General features: G+C 41.6%; 1 protein-coding gene across 1 annotated transcript in view; it reads left to right on the plus strand.

Annotated features, from left to right (window-relative positions):
- Positions 1-7,784: 7,784 nt before the first annotated feature.
- The window catches only part of slc25a36a (solute carrier family 25 member 36a), a 31,254-nt gene continuing 14,251 nt past the window's right edge, over positions 7,785-24,787 (plus strand). The window contains exons 1-3 of the mRNA XM_064992408.1: positions 7,785-8,177; positions 14,433-14,597; positions 19,453-19,530. Of these exons, the coding sequence (XP_064848480.1) occupies positions 8,137-8,177; positions 14,433-14,597; positions 19,453-19,530 (284 nt within the window). The 5' untranslated portion in view covers positions 7,785-8,136. The remainder of the gene's footprint in view (positions 8,178-14,432; positions 14,598-19,452; positions 19,531-24,787) is intronic.

Raw genomic sequence — 24,787 nt, forward strand, 5'->3', positions numbered from 1 at the left:
GCTTAAATGTCTTACTCACGTTGGTCACGGAGAAGGAGAGCCCACAGTCCTTGGGAGTGGGCCATGTCGATGGCACTGTGTTATCTTTAAAGCGTACAAAGAAGGTGTTTAGCTTGTCTGGGCCATTGAATTTGTGTCTGAGCTGTTGAATTGCGACTCCACTTTGTCTCTGGCACGAATTACCGATGGTGTCTCCCCTTCTGGTTCAGGTGGCGCTCGGCGGTTGTCATCGCCGGTCTACTAGCTGCCACCGATCCTTTGTTCTGTGTTCGTTTGGTTTTGTCTAATTGGTTTCACCTGTTCCTTGTTTAGTTGTTAAGGTGGGGTTATTTAAGTTCATTTAGCCCGCTTCTGTTTGTGCGTGCTTGTTCATTCTGTATGTGTTAGAGTGGTTAATGTTTTCAATGGGTTTCTCGCTGTCCTTATATTTCACGTTAGGGTACATTTTTGTTTTTGTAGTTATACCAGGTTTGGGTATACTATTTTCTTCCTGTGATTATTTTGGACATTAAAGCGTGTTTTTCCCGCATCCTTTGCTCTCTGCGCCTGACTCCACACCTATTCACTCATTGATCGTTACAGTCTCTGTGGTAAACTGTGGGGTGTTGGGTTGAGTGTGCAGAGATTAACACAGAGACAAAGAGGTTTTAGTCCGCAAACACAACTTTACTAGGCCATAAAATAAACAAAGAAAATCACGTAGGTTTGGCTCGGTCCTTCTTCTCATTTTGGTTCTGTGTCTCTCCCAGTTCTCTCTCTTGCAGTGTGCCACAGTGCTCCTTTTATGTGGCCTCCACGGCTGGTTGGGACGTTTCCCATAATTACCTCCTCTTGGAGCTATCCGTGTCGGGGTACCCAGCTCGTGTACTCCCAGCAGAGGGCCCCAACGTTGCATCATGTACCTCCCCTGTACGTGCTGGGATAGACGTGTGTGGTATCCTGGGGTAGACGTCCTAGGATACCACACTGTACTGACGTTTTGCTTGCCTTTGAGGGAATAACTACACTGTTTGTATACGACCATATTATCAGTCACCTTGCCATGGTTAAATGCGGTGGTTTGCGCTTTCAGTTTTGCGCGAATGCTGCCATCCATCCACAGTTTCTGGTTTGGGTAGGTTTTAGTAATGTCAAATGGCATTCTGTGTCTTTCTATTGATTGCTCTAATATGTCTCAATTGTAACATACAGTAGATAATCAATCCACTTAAGGTGTTCCCTCTTAAATTATCTTCAAAGTAATTTAATTTGTGATGATTAGGCTATGAATGGATTCATTGTGTCAAAATGTTCCCATGAGCAATTTGTTATATATCAAGATATCTGGGGTCAGTCTGCAATTTGTTCAGCAATGACTCAATGTATACATGAATCAGAAGTAAACATAACCCAGTGACTTTATCTCCCTATTTATAGAAGTACTACAAAGCTGCTGTCTGCATTACACACAGTGGATGAAGTATATCCTAAGTATAGTATCTCTTTCACACACACAAAAGCTCATACACACAGCCATTTTCTTGTGTTTCTATATCTTCCACACAAAATTGTGGAGATAATGGTTACCTAACAATGCAGTAAAATGTGCTTTTAATCACATAATTCCACTGCTGCAATCTCGTGATTCTCCTAAACTGTTAGTGTGAGCGACTGCAGACAACTTCGTAGTGGTAAAAAAATGTAATTCCATTTAATTAATTTACTGTGCAATCTTCCTCACAGCAAGGTGACTTACATAATGTACATTGAAACCATGATTATTTTAGCTATATATTTACTCTTGCCAAGAACCTCACTTGGGTGGGTAAATGTAGAATTATGATCAAGGTTTTGATCTGTCAGCCCAGATTTATCTATCTGGGTTGCCAGTCTGTTACCATCATTTGTCATCTCAACTGTCAATGGGAACACATAACCCCTTATTCATGCCCTGTATCGTGTTTGCCAGCTATCACTGTACTGCAGTGTCCATTGTTGCTGACTTGGAGATAACAACAAAGGGAGCTGGATATTGTTTAAAGGAAAAGTGTAAACTGCTTCCTTGGGTTGTCCAACTCTGAAAGTGTACATTTAAAACAGTTATGATTAGGGTTGGGTAAGGGTTATGGTTAGGGGTTTAGGGTAGGGACATCCCAAGCATCCCAGATAGCAGTAACCCTTAAGAGATTGGTGTCCAGGAAAACTATAGGCTTCTTCTCCTCACACATTGCAGACCTGATCACATGCGTCCTCTTTGCATATCAATGTTTTACTAACTCTGGAAGGAAAAGTGATATGAATTAAGTGTTGGCTATTTTCATTGGTGCAGTCTTTCAAGACGGTTGTACATGGTGGGAGCACACGCTATATAATCTATACAGATGAGCCGATCTTGTTTTAGTCTGCTAGGATATTCATAAATAACGTTAGCCTCCATGCATGTGACTTCAACTTGTAAAACTGTGCCTCCAATTAAGAAACCACGAGATCCATTCATTCCATATGAGTCCAGCCTACCAGATTTTCCCATAATGGATGTTACAACACACAGGAGGTTGGTGGCACCTTAATTGGGGCTAACAGGCTCGTGGTAATGACTGGAGAGGAATCAGTGGAATGGTATCAAACTGTACATCAAACACATGGTTTCCAGGTGTTTGATGCCATTCCATTTGCTCAATTCTCGCCATTTATGATGAGCCATTCTCCCCTCAGCAGCCTCCACTGCATTTTGCTGTAGCGTTGCTGGTGGGATGTGACAATTGTCCAGAGTCAAGTCAATTTCACATTTTGATTGGACCTCTTATTTCTAATTTAACTGTAAATTGTAATCAAGCCCTCAAACACAGATAACAGTTTACCTCAAACTGTCACCAAGATGACGGTAAGAGACAGAAGTCAGGCATGTTTGTCCCACCTGTGTGAAGCGAGCATTCGCTCAGCACTCGTCTTGGGGTTCAGCAGTGAGGGGTTCAGAGGTCAGGGGTTTAGCCTCCTGTCACAACTTCTCTCAGCTGATCAGGCTGCTCTCACAGGCAGAGACTTCTAGAGTAAGGTCAACTTTGAGAATTTAGAAAATTGTTTTAAATTTAGACATTCAGTTACATAGCATTGTTTAAATATTCCCAATGTAATATTAATGGGGAGCTAACATGGCTGCCATAGAATGTTAGTGTCATATAAATGCATCAATGCAGAAACCACATTGGCCCAACTCTCTAAATACATTTCTCTACTTACAGAGTTTCACATCATTGCCAGTCTGCAGGAAGCATGCTTTATAGGGCTATAGCAGGAAGCATGCTTTATAGGGCTATAGCAGGAAGCATGCTTTATAGGGCTATAGCAGGAAGCATGCTTTATAGGGCTATAGCAGGAAGCATGCTTTATAGGGCTATAGCAGGAAGCATGCTTTATAGGGCTATAGCAGGAAGCATGCTTTATAGGGCTATAGCAGGAAGCATGCTTTATTATAGGGAAGCATGCTTTATAGGGCAGGAAGCATGCTTTATAGGGCTATAGCAAGCATGAAGCATGCTTTATAGGGCTATAGCAGGAAGCATGCTTTATAGGGCTATAGCAGGAAGCATGCTTTATAGGGCTATAGCAGGAAACATGCTTTATAGGGCTATAGCAGGAAGCATGCTTTATAGGGCTATAGCAGGAAGCATGCTTTAGATGGGTATAGCAGGAAGCATGCTTTATAGGGCTATAGCAGGAAGCATGCTTTATAGGGCTATAGCAGGAAGCATGCTTTATAGGGCTATAGCAGGAAGCATGCTTTATAGGGCTATAGCAGGAAGCATGCTTTATAGGGCTGTAGCTTTGGCTCCCATGCCCCAATTCTCCTTTTTTATTACCACTTCCAGGCATAAATGTTGTCCCCCATATATTTTCAATAACAGTATAGTTTTTATGGCATCCCACAAAGCACACAATTTGCATACAAATGTTAAATGCAGTGTAGGTAAACCTAAAGATTGTGTATTTGTTGTAAATGTGCAATAGGCCACTAGGGCTCCATTTACACAGGCAGTCTAATTCTGATCTTTTGCCAATCATTTGGGCTAAAGAATGAATTGGGCTGCCTGTGTAAACACAGCCTATGAGAATATGACTAAGAATGACAATGTATTTTTATTTAAACGGAGCCACATTGAGATTACAAATATTTTACAAGAGACTTGTATACATTACAATAATTGAATTATTAAACAAATTCATTACAAATATTTAATAAAAGCAATCACGCTCAACTACATAGAGGTCCTCAATAAGTTAAACCGCTTGAGAGACGCATCTAACTGCAGTGAACTCCAAATTAGGGGCAAAAACACAGATTTTCCCAAATCTGTGGAGACTTAAGGGATCTCTTTTCTGTGGTTGCGGATCAGACCTGCACATTGATCAGGAGGATTTTGGACTATTCCTCTTTACAAAATTGTTTCAGTTCAACAATATTCTTGGGATGTCTGGTGTGAACTGCTCTCGAGGTCATGCCACAGTATTTAAATCGGGTTGAGGTCAGGACTGACTGGGCCTCTCCAGAAGGCATATTCTCTTCTGTTGAAGCCATTCTGTTGTTGATTTACTTTGTGTTTTGGGTCGTTGTCCTGTTGCATCACCCAACATCTGTTGTGGTTCAATTGGAGGACAGCCTAACATTTTCCTGAAAAATGTCTTGATAAACTTGGACAGCAGTGGCTTCTTCCGTGGTGTCCTCCCATGAACGCCATTCTTGTTTAGTGTTTTACGTATCGTAGACTCGTCAGAGATATTAACATGTTCCAGAGATTTCTGTAAGTCTTTAGCTGACACTCTAGGATTCTTCTTTCGGGCGGCAGGTAGCCTAGTGGTTAGAGAATTGGGCCAGTAACTGAAAAGTTACTAGATCGAATCCTGAGCTAGCAATGTAAAAATCTGTCATTCTGCCCCTGAACAAGGCAGTTAACCCACTTTTGCTAGGCTGTCATTGTAAATAAGAAGTTGTTCTTAACTGACTTACCGAGTTAAATAAATAAAAATGTACCTCATTGAGCATTCTGGGCTGTGCTCTTGCAGCCATCTTTGCAGGACAGCCACTCCTAGGGAGAGTAGCAACAGTGCTGAACTTGATCCATTTATAGACAATTTGTCTTACCATGGACTGATGAATATCAAGGCTTTTAGAGATACTTTTGTAACCCTTTCCAGCTTTATTCAAGTCAACTATTCTTAAGCTTAGGTCTTCTGAGATCTATTTTGTTTGAGGCATGGTTCACATCAGGCAATGCTTCTTGTGATTAAAAAACTCATTTTGTGAGTGCTTTTTATAGGGCAAGGCAGGGTAGCCTAGTGGTTAGAGCATTGGACTAGTAACCGAAAGGTTGCAAGTTCAAATCCCCGAGCTGACAAGGTACAAAATCTGTCGTTCTATTATCCACTGTTCCTAGGCCATCATTGAAAATAAGAATTTGTTCTTAACTGACTTGCCCAGTTAAATAAAGGTAAAAAATAGGGCAAGGCAGCTCAAACCAACATCTCCAATCTCATCTCATTGATTGGACTTCAGGTTAGCTGACTCCAATCAGCTTTTGTAGAAGTCATTAGCCTAGGGGTTCACATACTTTTTCCAACCCTACACTGTGAATATTTATATGATGTATTCAATACAGATAAGAAAAATACAATAATTTGTGTTATTAGTTTTAGCACACTGTTTGTTTATTGTTGTGACTTAGATGAAGATCAGATCAAATTTGATGACCAATATATGCAGAAATCCAGGTAATTCCAAAGGGTTCCCATACTTTTTACTGCCACTGTATATTGAGAAATAAGCCAAATTAGGCCTCAATTTATAGTGCAAATATGCAGGTTCTCAGGGTCAACATTTTGTGACCTAGAGAACAGCATGAACTTAGTTTTACTTGTATTTAACACTAATTTAAGATCTGTAAGTGATTACTGAATTGAATCAAAGTCATGCTGAAATTCACGAATGGCCTGCTGCACTGAGGTGGCACAGGACTACAAAACTGTGTCATCTGCATAGAGATTAATGTTACAAGTATTAACAGTGTTTCCTATGTCATCAATATACAAGGGGAATAATAATGGACCCAGCATCGAACACTGAGGGGAACACCTTTTTGAATCTTAAGAAATTCAGATTTAACCTGTCAAGATGGCCTGAGTTATGTCGCCAAGATAAATCTGAAACCATAAACAGGCTGTATATCCCAGGCCTATTCCTGATAACGTCTTCAGCAAAACAGAATGATCAACAGTGTCGAAAGCCTTTGACAGGTCAATAAACAAGGCAACACAGCTCATTTTAGCATCCAAGGCATTGACAATATCATTAACAACTAGCGTGGTTGTTGTGGTAGTACTATGCCCAGGCCTAAACCATGATTGGTTTATATTAAGAATCAATTATCAGATTAAAAGGAACGAAGTTGTACATTTAACCAAGGATTCATGAATCTTAACTAAACAAGGTAGTCTTGAAATAGGGCAATGATTGTCAATATGAGTTCTATTCCCACCCTTATGGAGTGGTATGCAGATTTACATGCTTCTTGAATACTTCCTGATAAATGTTAAATAAAAAATGTGGGCTACTGCGCCAGCAATAAGGGGAGCTGCACACGTAAACAGACCAGGCTCCAAAGGACCAGGCCCCGTGGATGTTTTTTTGTCTGTCTAATGTTAGCAAAGCATCCAGGACTTCTTTATCGGTGAATTTCCCAAAAAAGAAAACTCCTGACCCAGCATTTTCAGTATCATTCAATAGATTTTCCCCATCAACCTTCAAACTACTATTTTCAAAGCTTTGAAATGCATTCAAATATATAGCCCACTGAGATAAAATTGTGATTAAATGCATTAATGATATAAATTCTGTCAGTAATAGGCAGAAGCTAAATGAATTTCTGGGGGGAGAGAAGAGGAGACACAAACCTTCAGTGATGTAACAGCTTTCCAAAATTTAGCTGACTTCCCTGTACATTCAGGTAGTGTATTAACATAAGAATCTGATTTTGCTTTTTTAAACTAATTTAACACATATTTCTCAATTGCCTGAAAGACTACCAATCTGGTCTGAGTCTGTGAATCTAGCTTTAGCCCAGACAGGCATCTGTGTATGACTTCAGATAGCTCTGGACTGAACCAAGGCAAGACCTATTTTTAATTCTCAGTTTTTTAAAGGGATCATGTTTATCTCCAATACAATTGAAAACATTTGAGAACTTGTTCAGAGCCAACTCTGGGTACTGTATAGATGCAATACAATCAAAGTCACCAAAATAAAGGTCACAAAAAAAACCTGTTCATTGAAATATTTAAGATTAATCTTGTTGATAAAACAAGGTATGGCCCTGGGCATCCATATATCCCTGACACATACAATGGGACAGTGGTCACTAATATCCAAAGCAAATACTCAATATTTCTCTGGAGTATTTATCAAATATGAGGTCAATCAAAGTCAATTTTGTAGGGTCCTTATGCATTCATGCAGTGTGCATGACATGTCCATACAGTAGGTTCATCAGCAAAGCATTTTGAATAGTCAGGTATGACCACCAGCCATATTCTCACAACAATACTGTTAAAAAAAGAAAAAAAGTTAATCAGTTATTTATTCCCATAAAGCCTAAACTGCACCCTGTTTATTGCCCTGTGGCTGATTGATCGCGGCGTGATCATGTGAAAGATGCGTGATCGGGCGGAGACAAAGTGACGTACTTACGCTAACTGGCCAATAGCCGGCTCTATCTTGCAGACTATTCTACAGTACATACTGTGACCTATCCTCCCTCATTGCAGCGATGAACAGATAAGAGATACAAGCGAGGGTGACTGTAGCAAATACCGATGGATAGAACTGAGAATACACAGAACATGTCAAGTTAGAATTCCTCATGTTTTGTAGTTTAACGTACATAGGAATTAAAATAAAACCTATCCGTTCAAAGAGGGGATTGTACGAAACAGAAGGGTTTGTGTGACGTTAGATGACTAGCTAACGTTGGGCAACGGCAGTCAAATCAGTTTTACTGATTTTATAACCGACGTCGCCGATATTACGAAGTGCGCATATCGTCATCCAACCCGGTCTTCCTCATTGACGCAGTCCGAAGAGTGTACTGGTTCGGAGAATGCTAAAGAATGAGTCAAAGGGATACCCTGGTTCATTTGTTTGCCGGAGGGTGAGTTATTTGTTAGGAATAATGTTAGCTAGTTAACATGACCTGACTGTCTTTTATAGAGTCAAAATAATCTTGCACGGAGAAAACATGACATTTTTCCAGACGCGCGTGCATGTAACATTAGCAGCTGTCACTACCTATGCCATCCTCAGCAGCTAGTTAGCAAATTAGCCCTGTCTTGCAGCATCAAAATAGGCAACCACGGTTTAGCTAGGTAGCCAGGCGCTAGCCACTAGTTTATTACACATCGCATTATTAAATTCGACCGAAAACAGGTTGATATTAGTACACATCACACTCGACAGGGTTCGTGGTTTGCCTTACGACAGATGAGTATGCTCGTGAATGAAGTCCACGACAGTGACGCACGAGCCTTTGTTGTCCTCGAGCAGCCGTTGACCGAGTAGCTATATCGTCGAATATTATTACATTTCTTGACACTTTGTGCTTTGGCATACTCCGACAGGCCTTGTAAAACACACCATTGAAAGATGGAGAACATGTCTTGGCCTATGCAATGCATCCTCTGTATCAACCACTATTCCCTGTATCAACCACTAACCTACAGCAATATCTACCTTATTTGCCTTCCGAGGTTTTCAATGGACTGGATGAAAAGGTCAGGTCAAAACACAGGGTTGGATTCAATATAGCTAGCTACATCAATCAATCAATTGTGTTTATAAAGCCCTTCTTACATCAGCCGATGTCACAAAGTGCTACATATAAACCCAGCCTAAAACCCCAAAACAGCAAGTAATGCAGATGTGGAAGCACGGTGGCTAGGAAAAACTCCCTAGAAAGGCAGGAACCTAGGAAAAAAACTAGAGCGGAACCAGGCTCTGAGGGGTGGCCAGTTGTCTTCTGGTTGTGCCTGGTGGAGTTTATAACAGTAGGTGGCCAAGATGTTCAAAAGTTCATAGATGACCAGCAGGGTCACAGTGGTTGTAGAGAGTGCAACAGGTCAGCACCTGAGGAGTAAATGTCAGTTGGCTTTTCGTAGCCAATCAATCGGAGTTAGAGACAGCAGCTGCGTTAGTCTAAAACAGCAGGTACTGGACAAGGAAGCACGTCCGGTGAACTGGTCAGGGTTCCATAGCCACGGGCAGAACAGTTGAAACTGGAGCAGCAGCAGGTAGGTGGACTGGGGACAGCAAGTAGTCATCATGCCAGGTAGTCCTCAGGCATGTATTTGACACTCACAGGATAGGCTTGATCTGCATGTCAGTGGAAATATTGTGTTTCCACAGTTTACACAGGTCTCCCGGTGATATCGTCAATGTACTGTAGCTAGCTTATTTTTCATTCTCATTGTAGGAAAAACACAAAAAGAACATCTGTTGCGTCTTTGACCACACTACAGGAGTGTCTGTTTCCATTCCTGTACATCATTGGCATCTTCTGTGTCAATGTGATACTGAAGTCATGTTCTACCTTTGCTACATTGTAGACTTTCACATTCAATACATTATGTTGACAATGAGGACATTGGAAGGGTTGAAGGGCACCTGTCTGAAGCCTAGATTGCTGAATTTACATGTTGTTTTTTTTGGAATCAATGCTCCAAGTAAATTGAGATTGTAGATTTTAATCAATAAGCTTAGTGTCATTGAAAAGCAACCTGTTGGTTATTGGAGCCATTCTCACAATTGGACAAGAATATGCCTACTTGTCATGGAAATCGAATTCTAGTATGGTTTTTGGCTCAAGACTTAGGATAGCCTAACACTAGATAGCCTGTTTTGTATGCCAGTCTTTTTTAATATATTTATACATCAGCCTCTGGGCAAACTTTAAAAATGTCAACAAGTAAGGCCCATCTTGTCGAACCAGATTTTTTATTTGAGTTCTGAAAACACAATGTTAGGGGCACAAATTGAGCTACTTCAGCGAGAAGCAAATAATCATTTCTAAATCCCCTTGATGTTCCTCACAACAGGTCTCAAGGCCTGTGTGTCTTGATCCTCTCACTGTCTGTTGGTCGTACACACAGGCTCAGGCGCAGGCAGCAGCAGCAACCTGGAACAGCACCCTGAATCTGGGCCGAAGGTCGCTCTTGCCTGTATTTGGTTCGGTCTTTTGAAAGGCAGCAGCGGTAAACGGTCTCAATCCCAATAACCCCCTTAGCCCTCCCCCTCGTTTTCGAGTGTCCCTTGGTGGGGGAGTGACTCTCAAACGGAGCTACAAGTGTTAGGGAGAGGAATAACCCTAGGTAATGGGACATCACCAATAAAAAATAAATAAAAAAACAATAGCGGGATATTTACAACTTTAGCGGCCTTTTAAGCATTCTAGTACAGTTAAATAGTTAGACCGCTGCGTCCCTGTGTGTGTGTTAAGGCACTGCATCTCAGTGCAAGAGGCGTCACTACAATCCCTGGTTCGAATCCAGGCTGTATCACATCCGGCCTTGATTGGGAGTCCCATAGTGCGGCGCACAATTGGCCCAGCGTCATCCGGGCCGTCATTGTAGATAATAGGTAAAAGATTACACACACACACACACACTGACCAAATCGTTATTTTGTTGGTATTTACATATGTCCCCATTACCAGTAAAACATAATCAAAACCAATTTCTTTCACGTACTTACTTGCTGTGCTGTTTCTTTGTTTATTTGTTCAGTTTCATTCTCAAGCAGGAATTCTATGGTACGCTGTTTGGCTCTTTGCGTGTCAAAAAAGTTACACTTCAAATGATACTACTTGACGTGTTAAATAACACAACATCTGTTTCAGTAGCTATAGTTAGCTAGCTAGATTATAAATTAAACTGTTCCACAAAAATGTATGTATGACAATCAGAACTGGCACACAGATCAGTAGAAATAGTACGATAACTTGACACTCCAAATGGGAAAAGTTTGGTGTAGCTTATTACTGGTAACTTCAGGTAGCAGAAGGAGAACAAATTGATGTTTTATTTATTTATATACATTTTTTTAAATCAGTGAAATCCTTTCTGGTCACACCATACCCAAACTGTCTGCAGGCAAATTGATTTCGTCCCCCTACACCAAACGCGATCATGACACGCAGATTAAAATATAAAAACAAACTCTCAACCATTTATATTAATTTGGGGACAAGTCAAAAAGCATTAAACATTTATGAGAATTTAGCTAGCTAGCTTGCAGTTGCTAGCTAATTCATCCTGGGATATTGAGTTATTTTACCTGAAATGCACAAGGTCCTCTACTCCGACAAATAATCCACACACAACTGTCAACTGAATCGTTTCTTGTCATCTCTACGAGAGGTCAACCGATTAATTGGAATGGCCGATATTATTATTTATTATTATTTTTATACCTTTATTTAACTAGGCAAGTCAATTAAATACACATTCTAATTTTCAATGACGGCCTAGGAACGGTGGGTTAACTGCCTCGTTCAGGGGCAGAACGACAGATTTTCACCTTGTTAGCTCGGGTGATCCAATCTTGCACCTTTACAGTTAACCTGTCCAACGCAATAACGACCTGCCTCTCTCGTTGCACTCCACAAGGAGACTGACTGCCTGTTACGCGAATGCAGTAAGCCAAGGTAAGTTGCTAGCTAGCATGAGTAACGCTGCTTCGATGGTGGCTGTTGTCGTTGTGTTGCTGGTTCGAGCCCAGGGAGGAGCGAGGAGAGGGTCGGAAGCTATACTGTTACACTGGCAATGCTAAAGTGCCTATAAGAACATCCAATAGTCAAAGGTTAATGAAATACCACTGGTATAAAGGGAAATAGTCCTATAATAACTACAACCTAAAACCTCTTACCTGGGAATATTGAAGACATGTTAAAAGGAACCACCAGCTTTCATATGTTCTCATGTTCTGAGCAAGGAACTGAAACGTTAGCTTTCTTACATAGCACATGGCACATATTGCACTTTTACTTTCTTCTCCAACACTTTGTTTTTGCATTATTTAAACCAAATTGAACGTGTTTCATTATTTACTTGAGGCTAAATTGATTTTATTGATGTATTATATTAAGTTAATATAAGTGTTCATTCAGTATTGTTGTAATTGTCATTATTACAAATACATTTATTTTTTTAAATCGGCCATTTAATCGGTATCAGCATTTTTGGTCCTACAATAATCGGTATTGGCGTTGAAAAATCATAATCGGTCGACTTCTAATCTCTACTCCTTCCAGGCTTTTTCTTCTTTGGACATTTTTTGGTGATTGGTATCTAACTTTCATGGTTACCATGACGATCGACTGAAAGATGAATTGAGTTCAATCACCCACGTGGGTGTAACACATGAGATCTGCTTCTATAAACCAATGAGGAAATGGGCGAGGCAGTACTTGCACCGCGTTCAGTGTCAGAGAACTGACTTCTATTTTAGAGTAACGCAGACACTCGTTGGTGCACGTGAGCAAAATAATTGAATAACATGTATGTTGAAATGTATTTTGCGACGTGAGGGTGTGGTCCGCATGTTAGGCTATACTGATCTCTGGAGCTCTCTTTAGTAATTTGTCTTCATTTTTAATCGCAGTGCTTAAAGCAACAGACAAGCTCAGTAGCCTACATTTAGTTGATTTTATTCAGTGTTTCTACATATGGAAAAATACACGTTTTAAAATGTTGACCAATCGATTAGACAGCAAAAAAAATCTATGTGTTGTTTTTGACCCTGTTTAACACTGGATATTTTGGCACAATGTTTCTGGGGATAGTGCCAAAAAGGCAGTGCTAACTCTGCTGCAGGGCCAGCTATCCCTGGGCTAAGGTTGATGCTAGCTCACATTAGAATGTGCAAGTACGAACACTCTCAGCCCCGGGCTAAGGAGCAGTGTGGTTGCGCCCAAAGAGTATGCGTTCTACACAGCCCATGTTGAGGTTCATTGACAAATATTATTTGAAAGAGGTGGGAAAGCCTGTAGCCTAGCAACCACAGATGCCAGCCTACACCAACAGACATAACATGCCAAGGCGTTCATTACGGGCAGAAGGGCCACCACCTCAGTTTACACTGTCACAGACGAGTAAATCCAGGTTACCACTGTTTGTCTATTTACAGTTGCATGTTTTATGTTCACCTCCAGTTGCGTAGTCTGTATTCTTTATCTGTCCCAGATCCAGCTGCTGCTAGCAGGGAGCTCAATGAAAATCATTTGTTTAATGTGATTGATGGCTTTGAAATAAATGCACTGTTCATAATAGCTATTCAAAATACATTTGTTTGTGACAACTCTGACAATTTATTTTTTGTTCCTGTTTATCAAAAGCACTGCTGTGGGAGCTTATTTAGGCTAATGCCAAGTGTGCAATTCAAGGATATGAATAAACACATCGACAATAAAATAAATGTTAGGTGATAAATTTAATTTACACAGGTAAAGTTTACTGCCACGTTAATTGACCGTAGCGTAGTATAGGCCAATATTATTTGCTGTTTGGTTTGCAAGGAGGTATTTTCCGGCGGCACACTTAGGAAAAAAACTAAGGCTTTGGTCAGGTGGACGGCAGAAACTTCCAAATTGATTATTCTCTTGCAAAAATGTTCTCCCATTACCATACCATGTTTTTATTTTGGCTATTCACAAACAACACACACCTTTCCGAGAACTCGGTTACTGGCCTCCTAGATGAATTGTACTCTTGCATTATGTTAATAACAGGCTACCTACCTACGACATGTTTATTGAAATAGGCTATGGGAATAGGTAGGTCATTTGGTATGTCGCCCAGCTGTGCGCTGCCCGACTTCAGCGGTGCCAGTCAAGTTCAAATAGGCTGAACTATCGTCTGTCAAATAACGATGATGGTCAAACATGGTTGAGTTCCAATTGTACCATTATCACCCAGTTTATTTATTTAGTTGTGTGTTTTATATATCACACACAAGTAATTAAGACTAGAAAAACAAGATTCAGTGTTGCGGTAAAGAGTGAAATGACAAAATACAATTTAATAATTTAACTTAAAATATATTTGCTTTCAGTGTCTTACTCAGGCCATTTCATCAGGTGAGCAATGTAAAAAATAATATTACATAGATTTAGTTTAGTTTTGGGACTTTGAAAACTGTTGCTGTAATGAGAATTTTTGTGTTGGAAATTGTGGTAAATAGCATAATATCTGGTCAATAAACAATTATGAAATGGATAAATACAGATCCTAATCTTTTGATCCGAGAGCAATTATGGGGTTTCTTGTTTTTGTAAAAATAATAAACAGCCTTGTGTACTCTGGCTATTCTGACCTGCTTGTCTTCCTCACATCTTTCTTTCTCTCAACCCATCTAGGTGTGGGGGAACAGTGGGTGCTATTCTGACTTGTCCACTAGAAGTGGTAAAGACCAGACTACAGTCCTCTCATGTCACCTTCTACATCTCTGAGGTGCAGCTCAGCACCGTCAACGGGGCCAGTGTGGCCCGCATGGCTCCCCCGGGACCCCTCCACTGCCTCAAGTAAGTTCACTAACACACAGGGGTCACAGAGAACACATTACCATTGTTTGGACGGGGTTTGTTGGGTCACCGTTTCAGGAAGACTCAAAGTTTCTCACCACGTTTCACTCAAGGCCACCTCCAGTATCTCACATGCCCTTTTGACACTTAACACCCAATGATTCAAAGATGAGTTTCTGTAGAAGAGTGTTGTCAGACAAACGTCTTGACTTTCCCTTTTTAATGGTCATGAAGAGGTTGTCTTTTTATTGTCATCTAAGGTTAAAGTTTACTCTTCCACCCCCAAATGGCAACGACAGTTTGTCATAGCTAAAGCAAGACTGTCATAATAGACTATGGTCTGGGAATCTTGCTTTGCATTTCAATATTTTGATTGCATCAGTATGGGTCTCACACACATAGTGGGGTTCTATAATCTCAGATTGGGGATGTAGTTTAGCAGTCATCATTGCGAAGGCTGAAATATCCCTTATCATATTGGATATGTACAAGTTGTTCTGTAGCATACTTAAATCTGCATCACTCACTTGTAAAAATAGAATGAGAACAGGGCTTACTGTTGTTCTGTTTTGGTTTGCTGTGGAACTACCCACGTAAGTATCGTAGAGGGCTACTTTCCCTTTGCCTTTTAAAAAACATTTAGTCTATACCACCACACTGTGACTATTCCAACTCCTTCCTATCCTCCATATTGCTCAGGGAAAACATTAACCCCTTAATCTCCTCCTTTCGTATTGCTCTGTAAAAGCTCTCTGCTGATCGGACTAGAATAGAGGCTGAAATACATAGAGGACAAGGGAATAGACACGTTGTTCTTTGCAGCTGTTATTGTAATGTGGGCAGTGGCACAGTGACTGAATGTCCCTCATACCAACAGCTGTTTAGATGCCCTCACCTTAAACATTTTCCACACCACGGGGCCAGGAGGCACAGCCAGTTTCATAACTGGCGTAGTAAAGGGAGCAAAAAGCTAGGGCTGGCACGGTAATCTGGTAACCAACGATTATGGACAAAGACCGTCATGACATTTAAAATACCTGTTTTAATACAAAACAATATATATTTTCAAGTCGACAAACTACCCAACAGCAGTAAAGTAAAAGTAAGCCTGGTTCACATCTAATAGCCATTGTTTATTTTTTGAATAAGGCAAGAGGAGACATGAATATCCAGTTTAGAATTTTGTGTGTGGAATGAACAGCTGACTGAAGACGTCCAGACATGCGGTTGACTCCATTTCCGCGGTAACATGGACTCTTTATGATGTGATGAAATTGTTGCTTCTTGTTTTAGCAAGGTGTTGTGGCAAATGTGTGTGTGCATTGTAGGTTGAGTATTTTTTAAATTTTTAAATTAATTTTATAATAAGGCTGCAAAGTAACAATGTGGAGAAAGTGAAGGGTGGAATACTTTCTGAATGCACTGTATCATGAAATGCATGCACCCAATGGCTTACCAAGAACAGGGCCCAATCTGACAGACATATCTTCAAGCCGTCCCCTCTACTAGCTGTCAGCTTAGCTAAACACAGAACACCTCCCCCTGCAGCACATACAGTCTGGAGCGAAGGAGAGGAGAAAATATGCATATTTTGGGCGATTTGACCAATTTTTATAACGATGACCTTGGTCATTTGGCTGACAAATAACCTTCATCCAAAGTTCCTTGACTCACAGCCCTACATTACAGTTTGAGGGGTAATACCAAATACATTGGGCCATAGACCTTGTAGTTGTATGGGCCTATCACTTTCTTCACAAGGTCTGTTCAACAAATCTTGACCATCCAACCAAACATACACTTTTTAGACAAAATTAGGTGTCTCAAATTTTCAGTTAATATATTAACCTTTAATTCAACTAGTTATGTACAGTTGAAGTCGGAAGTTTACATACATTTAAACTCACAATTCCTTACATTTAATCCTAGTAACAATTCCCTGTCTTACTATTTTTTATTTATTAAGAATGTGAAATGTCAGAATAATAGCGTAGAGTGATTTATTTCAGCTTTTATTTCTTTCATCACATTCCCAGTGGGTCAGAAGTTCACATACACTCAACTAGTATTTCGTAGCATTGCCTTGTTTAAATTGTATAACTTGATTCAAATGTTTCGGGTAGCCTTCCACAAGCTTCCCACAATAAGTTGGGTGAATTTTGGCCCATTCCTCCTGACAGAGCTGGTGTAACTGAGTCAGGTTTGTAGGCCTCCTTGCTTCACACACTTTTTCTATAGGATTGAGTTCAGGGCTTTGTGATGGTCACTCCAATGCCTTGACTTTGTGGCAAAATGGTTTAAGCACAACAATATTGGAAGTATGCTTGGGGTCATTGTCCATTTGGAAGACCCATTTGCGACCAAGCTTTAATTTCCTGACTGGTGTCTTGAGATGTTGCTTCTTTAATATATCCACATAATTTTACTGCCTCATGATGCCATCTATTTTGTGAAGTGCACCAGTCCCTCCTACATCAAAGCACCCCTACAACATGATGCTGCCACCCCCGTGCTTCACGGTTGGGATGATGTTCTTCGATTTGCAAGCCTCCCCCTTTTTCCTCCAAACATAATGATGGTGTGCATACACTTGTGTGTATAAGGTAGTTGTTGTGAAATTGTTAGGTTAGATTACGTGTTGGTTATTACTGCATTGTCGGAATTAGAAGTACAAGCATTTCGCTACACTCGCATTAACATTTGCTAACCATGGGTATGTGACAAATAAGGTTTGATTTGGTCATTATGGCCAAACAGTTCTATTTTTGTTTCATCAGACCAGAGAACATTTCTCAAAAGTATGATCTTTGTCCCCATGTGCAGTTGCAAACCATAGTCTGGCTTTTTTTATTGCGGTTTTGAAGCAGTGGCTTCTTCCTTGCTGAGCGGCCTTTCAGGTTATGTCGATATAGGACCCATTTTATTGTGGATATAGATACTTTTGTACCTGTTTCCTCCAGCGTTTTCACAAGGTCCTTTGCTGCTGTTCTGTGATTGATTTGCACCTTTTGCACCAAAGTACGTTCATCTCTAGGAGACAGAACGTGTCTCCTTCCTGAGAGGTAAGACGGCTGCGTGGTCCCATGGTGTTTATACTTGCGTATTGTTTGTATAGATGAACGTTGTACCTTCAGGCATTTGGAAATTTTTCCCAACGATGAACCACACTTGTAGACCTCCACATTTTTTTGTTGAGGTCTTGGCTGATTTCTTTTGATTTTCCCATGATGTCAAGCAAAGAGGCACTGAGTTTGAAGGTAGGCCTTGAAATACATCTACAGGTACACCTCCGATTGACTCAAAATATGTCAATTAGCCTATCAGAAGCTTCTAAAGCCATGACATAATTTTCCAAGCTCTTTAAAGGCACAGTCAACTTAGTGTATGTAAACTTCTGACCCACTGGAATTGTGATACAGTGAAATAATCTGTCAACAATTGTTGGAAAAAAAGTAGAAAGTAGATGTCCTAACCAACTTGCCAAAACTATAGTTTGTTAACAGGAAATTTGTGGAGTCATTTGAAAAACCAGTTTTAATGACTCAAACCTACGTGTATGTAAACTTCTGACTTCATATGTATCATCAATTGCCTCATCACCATAAAAGCCAGTTCATTGATTAGATACAAAGATTTCCCTTCTAGTGAAATATCGATGAAGCAACTTGTTTTTTTACATTTGATTTTTTTTTTATTAAGATAGCTAAAGTCAGGTTTTGGCTGAAGGCTTCGTTCTGTTGGATCACCGCTCTGCTGCAGTGTTCTTGGGCCTGCTTTCCCCCCCCTTTTCTCCATCAGTCAATCACCATGCTTTTGCCCTGGAAGCACTAACTGAAACCCAACACCACCACTAAGCAGCACAGGGAGAGGAAAACAACTTGCAGAAGTGGGTCACCACCGAATGCAGCGTAGGCCAAATCGCATTTAGAACAGAGTAGCTCTGTATGATCAGTCCTGACTGCGTAGTAGACTGAATTCGCAGTTGAATTTAGAGGCCGTAATCCTTGAATTGAAGCTTAGCTCTGTCGCTGCTTTGAATATCTCCATGAATGAAGTTAATGGTGGAATAACCTTGGCTGACACTAAACAACATGAACCCCATCAGCCATTACCATGTTACGTAGAGCAGCTCATTGCAGTGCTGACCTTTTTTTATAATTCACATTTACATGTTAGTCATTTAGCAGACGCTCTTATCCAGAGTGACTTACAGCAGCAATTATGGTTAAGTGCCTTGCTCAAAGACACAACAGATTTTCACCTAGTGTACTCAGGGATTTGAACCAGAGACTGTTCGGTTTCTGACCCAATGTTCTTAATCGCGAGGCTACCAGCCGCCCTAATAACATCTTGTCTCCATTCGAGGCCTGCTGTCTTACCTGGGGCTAACTGGTCTGGAGGCCACCTAACCCTAGCTGACTGAGCCAGATCGTTGTATGTGAATAGACACCGGCTGGGAAAGCGGTTTAAACCAAACAGCATTCAGGATTAAAACAACACACTGTATTAAAAAAAAAAAGGTCACATACACAAATGCTGAAATCCATCATCTAATGTAATGCATCATCAGCTAGCTATATTGATCTGTTTTGACACTTTTGGTTCCTTTCATCCATCTTGCAAAAACACACAGTATCAGAAATGTACCATAAATGCATCTGTTTGTTACTGTATTAGTCGCCAATGGACAAATTTAGGTAATGGCCGATGTGTTATGGTCATGGCAGACTGATTATCCACATTGGCACTAGCCCGCTATCTTGATAGCCATCTTTTCTTATGTTTCAGCATATCAGTAATTAACACTTTGCGCTATGCTAGCTATTCATACACCTCTTCCTCTCTCCCTCAACAGGTTGATACTGGAGAAGGAGGGACCTCGCTCGCTGTTCAGAGGCCTTGGGCCCAACCTGGTGGGTGTGGCTCCTTCCAGGTATGACCTCCCTTCCTGTGCAGTAATTTGTCCTGTTGTGGCTTCTGCTAGCATTTTCTTGTCTTTCTGTGTCGGCTATTTTATGGAGATTTTTTCTGGCTTCAGATGTAAAGGGGTGTGGCTAGGAAACCTAGATGTATTTGGTTTTCCATTATTTGACCTTAATGTTAGCAATTCCTTTTTGTAACCACATCGGAGGACGACACAATTACCACAATTTTACATAATCTTCTTCCAGGTAACCACCCCCAAATGAATTTCTGCAGTTTAATTGCCAGTAAAATTCCACTCCCTCCCGGTCTTCATCTTTCATCTTCACAGGGGCATTATTCACACTCCCTAGTGGTAGAACCCAGACTGAGATGACTGTTCTGAGTGTTAGCCCTATTACACAACAGTAGCCTCCTGGTCCAGTCTGTTAATCAGTCACTGTGGGCAGAGTATCGGCTGTCCACTGGGTCATGGCTAGAAGGGATACAGCTTTTGTCAAATTAACAACAGATTTAACTTTGCGTAGCAGGTTATTCAAATTAGGTTGTTAGGAAAAGGGTTGGGGTTAGCTAAAATGCAAAAAAATGTGCTTTGTCAATTTTCTTTGAGTATCTGAATTTCTCTTTCCTTCTCTGTATGTAGATCATCTCTCTCATTCTGCTAGTCTGGTCCTCTGTGGGGCGTTAAATGCCCTTGACGGTCTTCCCTGTTTCCGTCTGTGTGTGTGTATGACAGGGATTTCCGTTAGGAAAATGTGAAGCTGAACAACATGTCCGGAAAGATTTAAATATACCAGCCATTTGAGAAATGTACAGGAGCTGTCTGCGTTGCGTGCATAACCCATTAGGGCATCCACCCACGGTGCTCAGAATAACAGACATCACATTTACACTGTGGTAATACATCTGAACAGAACATGCAACTACTGTGATGAAGCAGACAATAAAACATTTGCCAAAAATGCCATTCTAAACAGCGCACTTGGAAAAACACGATTCAAACAGTGCACCTGCAGAGGTTCCATAACTTAGAAAGAGGGGGAATCTAAAGATCCAACAACTAGGAAGGGTTGTTAGTGACTAGGGTTGTGCCTTCGGCTTCTGGACAATTAAATAATGTTGATATGAAAACCAATAGAACAGGAGAAAAATGGCATAGTGGTGGGTCCAATAGGGAAGTAAATGGAAATGCATTTGCCAAAATGATATAATTACTCCTCTCTATACAGAAATAGAATAATTCAAAATACTTCACCAGAAAGAATGACTTCACCACAGAGGAATCGAGGATCATTCGTTTCTTAATTTTTTGTTGTTGTGGATTGTTTCAAGTTACAAGCTCATAGGCCTATGCTTATTTGAGAAGCTGCCAATTTGGGCAGTGCGTGAGGCAATAGGCCTAGTTGATTATTGCTTTCAGTGAAAACCATCTAAAAATATGTGACTTTAATGTGTCTTGGGTATAATTTAAAATGTTGAGACGAGGAAGGAGAGTGTTGTGTGTGGTGACTATATAGGCAAGTCTCCAGAATGGTTTAGCGGTCTCCCTCTAATTTATTTTGCATTCGTTGTGTGAATTGTTTGCCCTTTTTGGTTTAATCAATTCCCCATTACATACAAACGTACGTGGGCATCTGCTCGTCGAACGTCTCATTCCAAAATCCCGGACATTAACATGGAGTTGGTCCCCCTCTACTTTGTTGCTATAACAGTTTCCACTCTTCTGAGAAGGCTTTCCACTAAATGTTGGAACATTGCTGCGGGGACTTGCTTCTATTCAGCTACAAGAGCTTTCGTGAGATCGGCCACTGATGTTGGGCGATTAGACCTGGCTCGCAGTCGGCGTTTCAATTCATCCCAAAGGTGTTTGTTGAGGTCAGGGCTCTGTGCAGGCCAGTCAAGTTCTAACACACCAATCTCGACAAACCATTTCTGCATGGACCTCGCTTTGTGTATGGGGGCATTGTCATGCTGAAATGGGAAATGGCCTGCCCCAAACTGATGCCACAAAGTTGGAAGCACAGAAGCACCTAGACTATCATTGTATGCTGTAGTGTTAAGATTTCCCTTCACTGAAACGAAGGGGCCTAGCCTGAAACTAACTTTACAGTTGGCACTATACATTGGGGCAGGTTGTGTTCTCCTGGCTTCCGCCAAACCCAGATTCATCTTGTCGGACTGCCAGACGGTAAAGTGATATATCAGTCCAGAGAACGTGTTTCCACTGCTCCAGAGTCCAATGGCGGCGAGCATTACACCACTCCAGCCGACGCTTGGCATTGCGCATGGTGCACTATGCACTTCAGCACTCGGCGGTCCAGTTCTGTGAGCTTCTGTAGCCTACCATTTCGCGGCTGAGCCGTTGTTGCTCCGAGATGTTTCTAATTCACAATAACAGAACTTAGTTTATCGAGGAAGCTCTTGCAGGGCAGAAATTTGACGAACTGACTTGTTGGAAAGGTGCTATTCTATGACGGTGCCACGTTAAGTCACTGAGCTTAACGGGGCAATGTAAGTAAGGCCATTCTAATGCCAATGTTTGTCTATGGAGATTGCATGGCTGTGTGCTCAATTTTATACACCTGTCAGCAATGGATGTGGCTGAAATAGCCGAATCCACTAATATGCTGCCTGGAAATGTAGGAAAGTGGTTTTTTTAAACATCCTTTTCTATTTTTTCTATTTATTGCAAATTATAATATATATAGAAATAGTTCCTCACACTAAGCTATTTGAAAAATCTTTACAACAATCTCCCTCTTGATAATCACCAATCCTCTCTGTGAAAGCTTACTGCTGCGTTCCATACGCTCATTTCTTTAGCCGCCAATGGATCACAGTGTATCAATGTGACCATATGGCATAGGCTGATGTCGCAGTAATTTACTTTTAACGAAGGGCTGGAACCGGTTCAAGGACAGAACCAAAAACTGGAAAATAATGAAATTTTTTGAAGAAAAGAAGCCTAATTTAAAACGAGTGTGATCTATACTCTTCCCGGAACAGAACCGTTAATTTTTATTTTACATTCCCACAGAAATTGCAACAAAGCGCCTATGCCAAGCCCTCTGTCACTCATACTTATGCCATGTTCACGTGCTAGTCGGAACTTAAACTTGAAACGCAGTATGTGTATAACTACAACCAACTAACGATAACCAACGTCTGCCTGCCAGCTCGAAGTGTGTGTGGGTTACCTGCCGCTCTGTTCTGAACCATATGTTGCTGTAGCCTACTGACGATGTTATAAGTGTCATTCAGAAATTAGGGGGAGATGTTTTAATTACACAAATTATGGATCTACTTTTTTAATGCTAGTTAAGGATACTATAGTTATCACGTTTCACAAAGATTTATTAACTACAAAAAGGTAAGACGTTTTTAATTCTAGTGCTACTCCGCATGCACAGGCTTGTTGACTAGCTAGCTAATGTTTGCTCTAGTCCAACATTAAACCAACTCGGAAGCCCAAATTTATTCAAAGCTCCTCCATAGAAGCGGCTCCTCTGTAGGTATAATTCTGTGGGCCTAATTCTGATCATGCACGTCATAACAAGGATGCCCAGTGCTTCAAGGCAAGCTTCTTCCAACCTCTCGTGCTCTCCTCACCCTCAATTTCAGTTGCATCTCTCAGCCTACACTGTACCTGGCAGCTGTGTGTGTGTGTGTGTGTGTGTCTTTCATTATGATTTAAACCATACTGTTATGGCAAAATACAGTTTTGCTCTTAACAACTTACCTATATCGATTAAATCGCTTACCCGCTCCACAGCAAGCTATTAATGTTGCGCTAAATGTAATTATTATTTTTAAATAGGAACAGAAAGGAACGATTATAAACCAATACTTTTTTGGTGTTAGAACCGGTTCATAAATGTATTTTGCTGGTTGGAACACTGGAATGGAACGCAAAAAAGGTGGAGAGGTAGGGAAGGAGGACAGGGAGAGGTGGGAGGAAAGTGGGGAGAGCAAGGTGGGTCGGGGAGAGCGCGGTGGGAGGAGGGAGGAAAGCAAGAAGGACAGGGAGAGGTGGGAGGAAAGCGAGGTGGAGAGGTAGGAAAGCAAGAAGGACGGGGAGAGGGAGGAAAAACGTGTAGGGATGGAGAGGTAGGGATGGAGAGGTAGGGATGGAGAGGTAGGGATGGAGAGGTAGGGATGGAGAGGTAGGGATGGAGGGTAGGGACGGAGAGGTAGGGATGGAGAGGTAGGGATGGAGAGGTAGGGATGGAGAGGTAGGGATGGAGAGGTAGGGATGGAGAGGTAGGGATGGAGAGGTAGGGATGGAGAGGTAGGGATGGAGAGGTAGGGATGGAGAGGTAGGGATGGAGAGGTAGGGATGGAGGGAGGGATGGAGAGGGGGATGGGAGGGAGTGGGGGAGGGACGGGAGAGCGAGGTGGGAGGACAGTGAAGTGGAGTGGTAGCTGAGGACAGGGGGAGGACAGGGAGAGTGGGGATTCTGGGACAGGGGGGGAGAGGGGTCGGAGAAACCGGGAAGGAGCGAGGTAGAACGGCAGGGAGGGAGAGGGTAAGGAGACAGACTGACCTGAGCGCACACTGCCATCAAAATTACTGCAGTGGAAAGGGGGAGAATAATGAATCATCCTTCATTACTCCTACAGGGTTCTGTTCCTCAATACTCTCCTCAATGTTGCACTGGAACAGAGCAAAAACACCAATGCCATTTCCTCAATAAGCCCTGCCAGTGACTAGACGCTCACCAGGCTTTACCAACATTAACACTGCAAGGAACCTTATCCAACCAGACAGTGAAGTGACTGTAACACTGTTGCGTGCCATGGCTGTGGAAAGGTCCTGGCTGATTGGTCTCCCCCTTGGCCTTTGCAGCCTGCTGCCCAGCAGAGCATATTGTTTGCCATTAGAGCATGGTTGGCTGGGCAGTCAGCTGTTCATCTACAGCACACATCACAAGCTTTAGATGAGTCCGCGTCACCACTACTAAGATCGGCCATCACTTAACAAACATGCATGAATATGCACCCAGTCTCTCACATGCACAGTGTACATAAATCTCACTCTCACAAACATACACTTGCACACTAAGGGCAGGGTGAGCGAGCCAAGCGCTGGCGGGTCGTTGGGTTTTAATCCCAACAGCGGATATGTTTACTTGCGTTAATCCTCTGGAATTTGAGTTTAGTAGAGGAAGCGTAGGAGTTGCATGGGAGATGAATCTCCAGCTAAAGCAGGACATGTGATTTGGGTGCCTGGTTGGGGATGAATTGTACACGCGAGTGCAGTGACAGAC

The sequence above is a fragment of the Oncorhynchus masou genome, chromosome 17 (genome assembly GCF_036934945.1).
Source record: "Oncorhynchus masou masou isolate Uvic2021 chromosome 17, UVic_Omas_1.1, whole genome shotgun sequence".
NCBI lineage: Eukaryota > Metazoa > Chordata > Actinopteri > Salmoniformes > Salmonidae > Oncorhynchus > Oncorhynchus masou.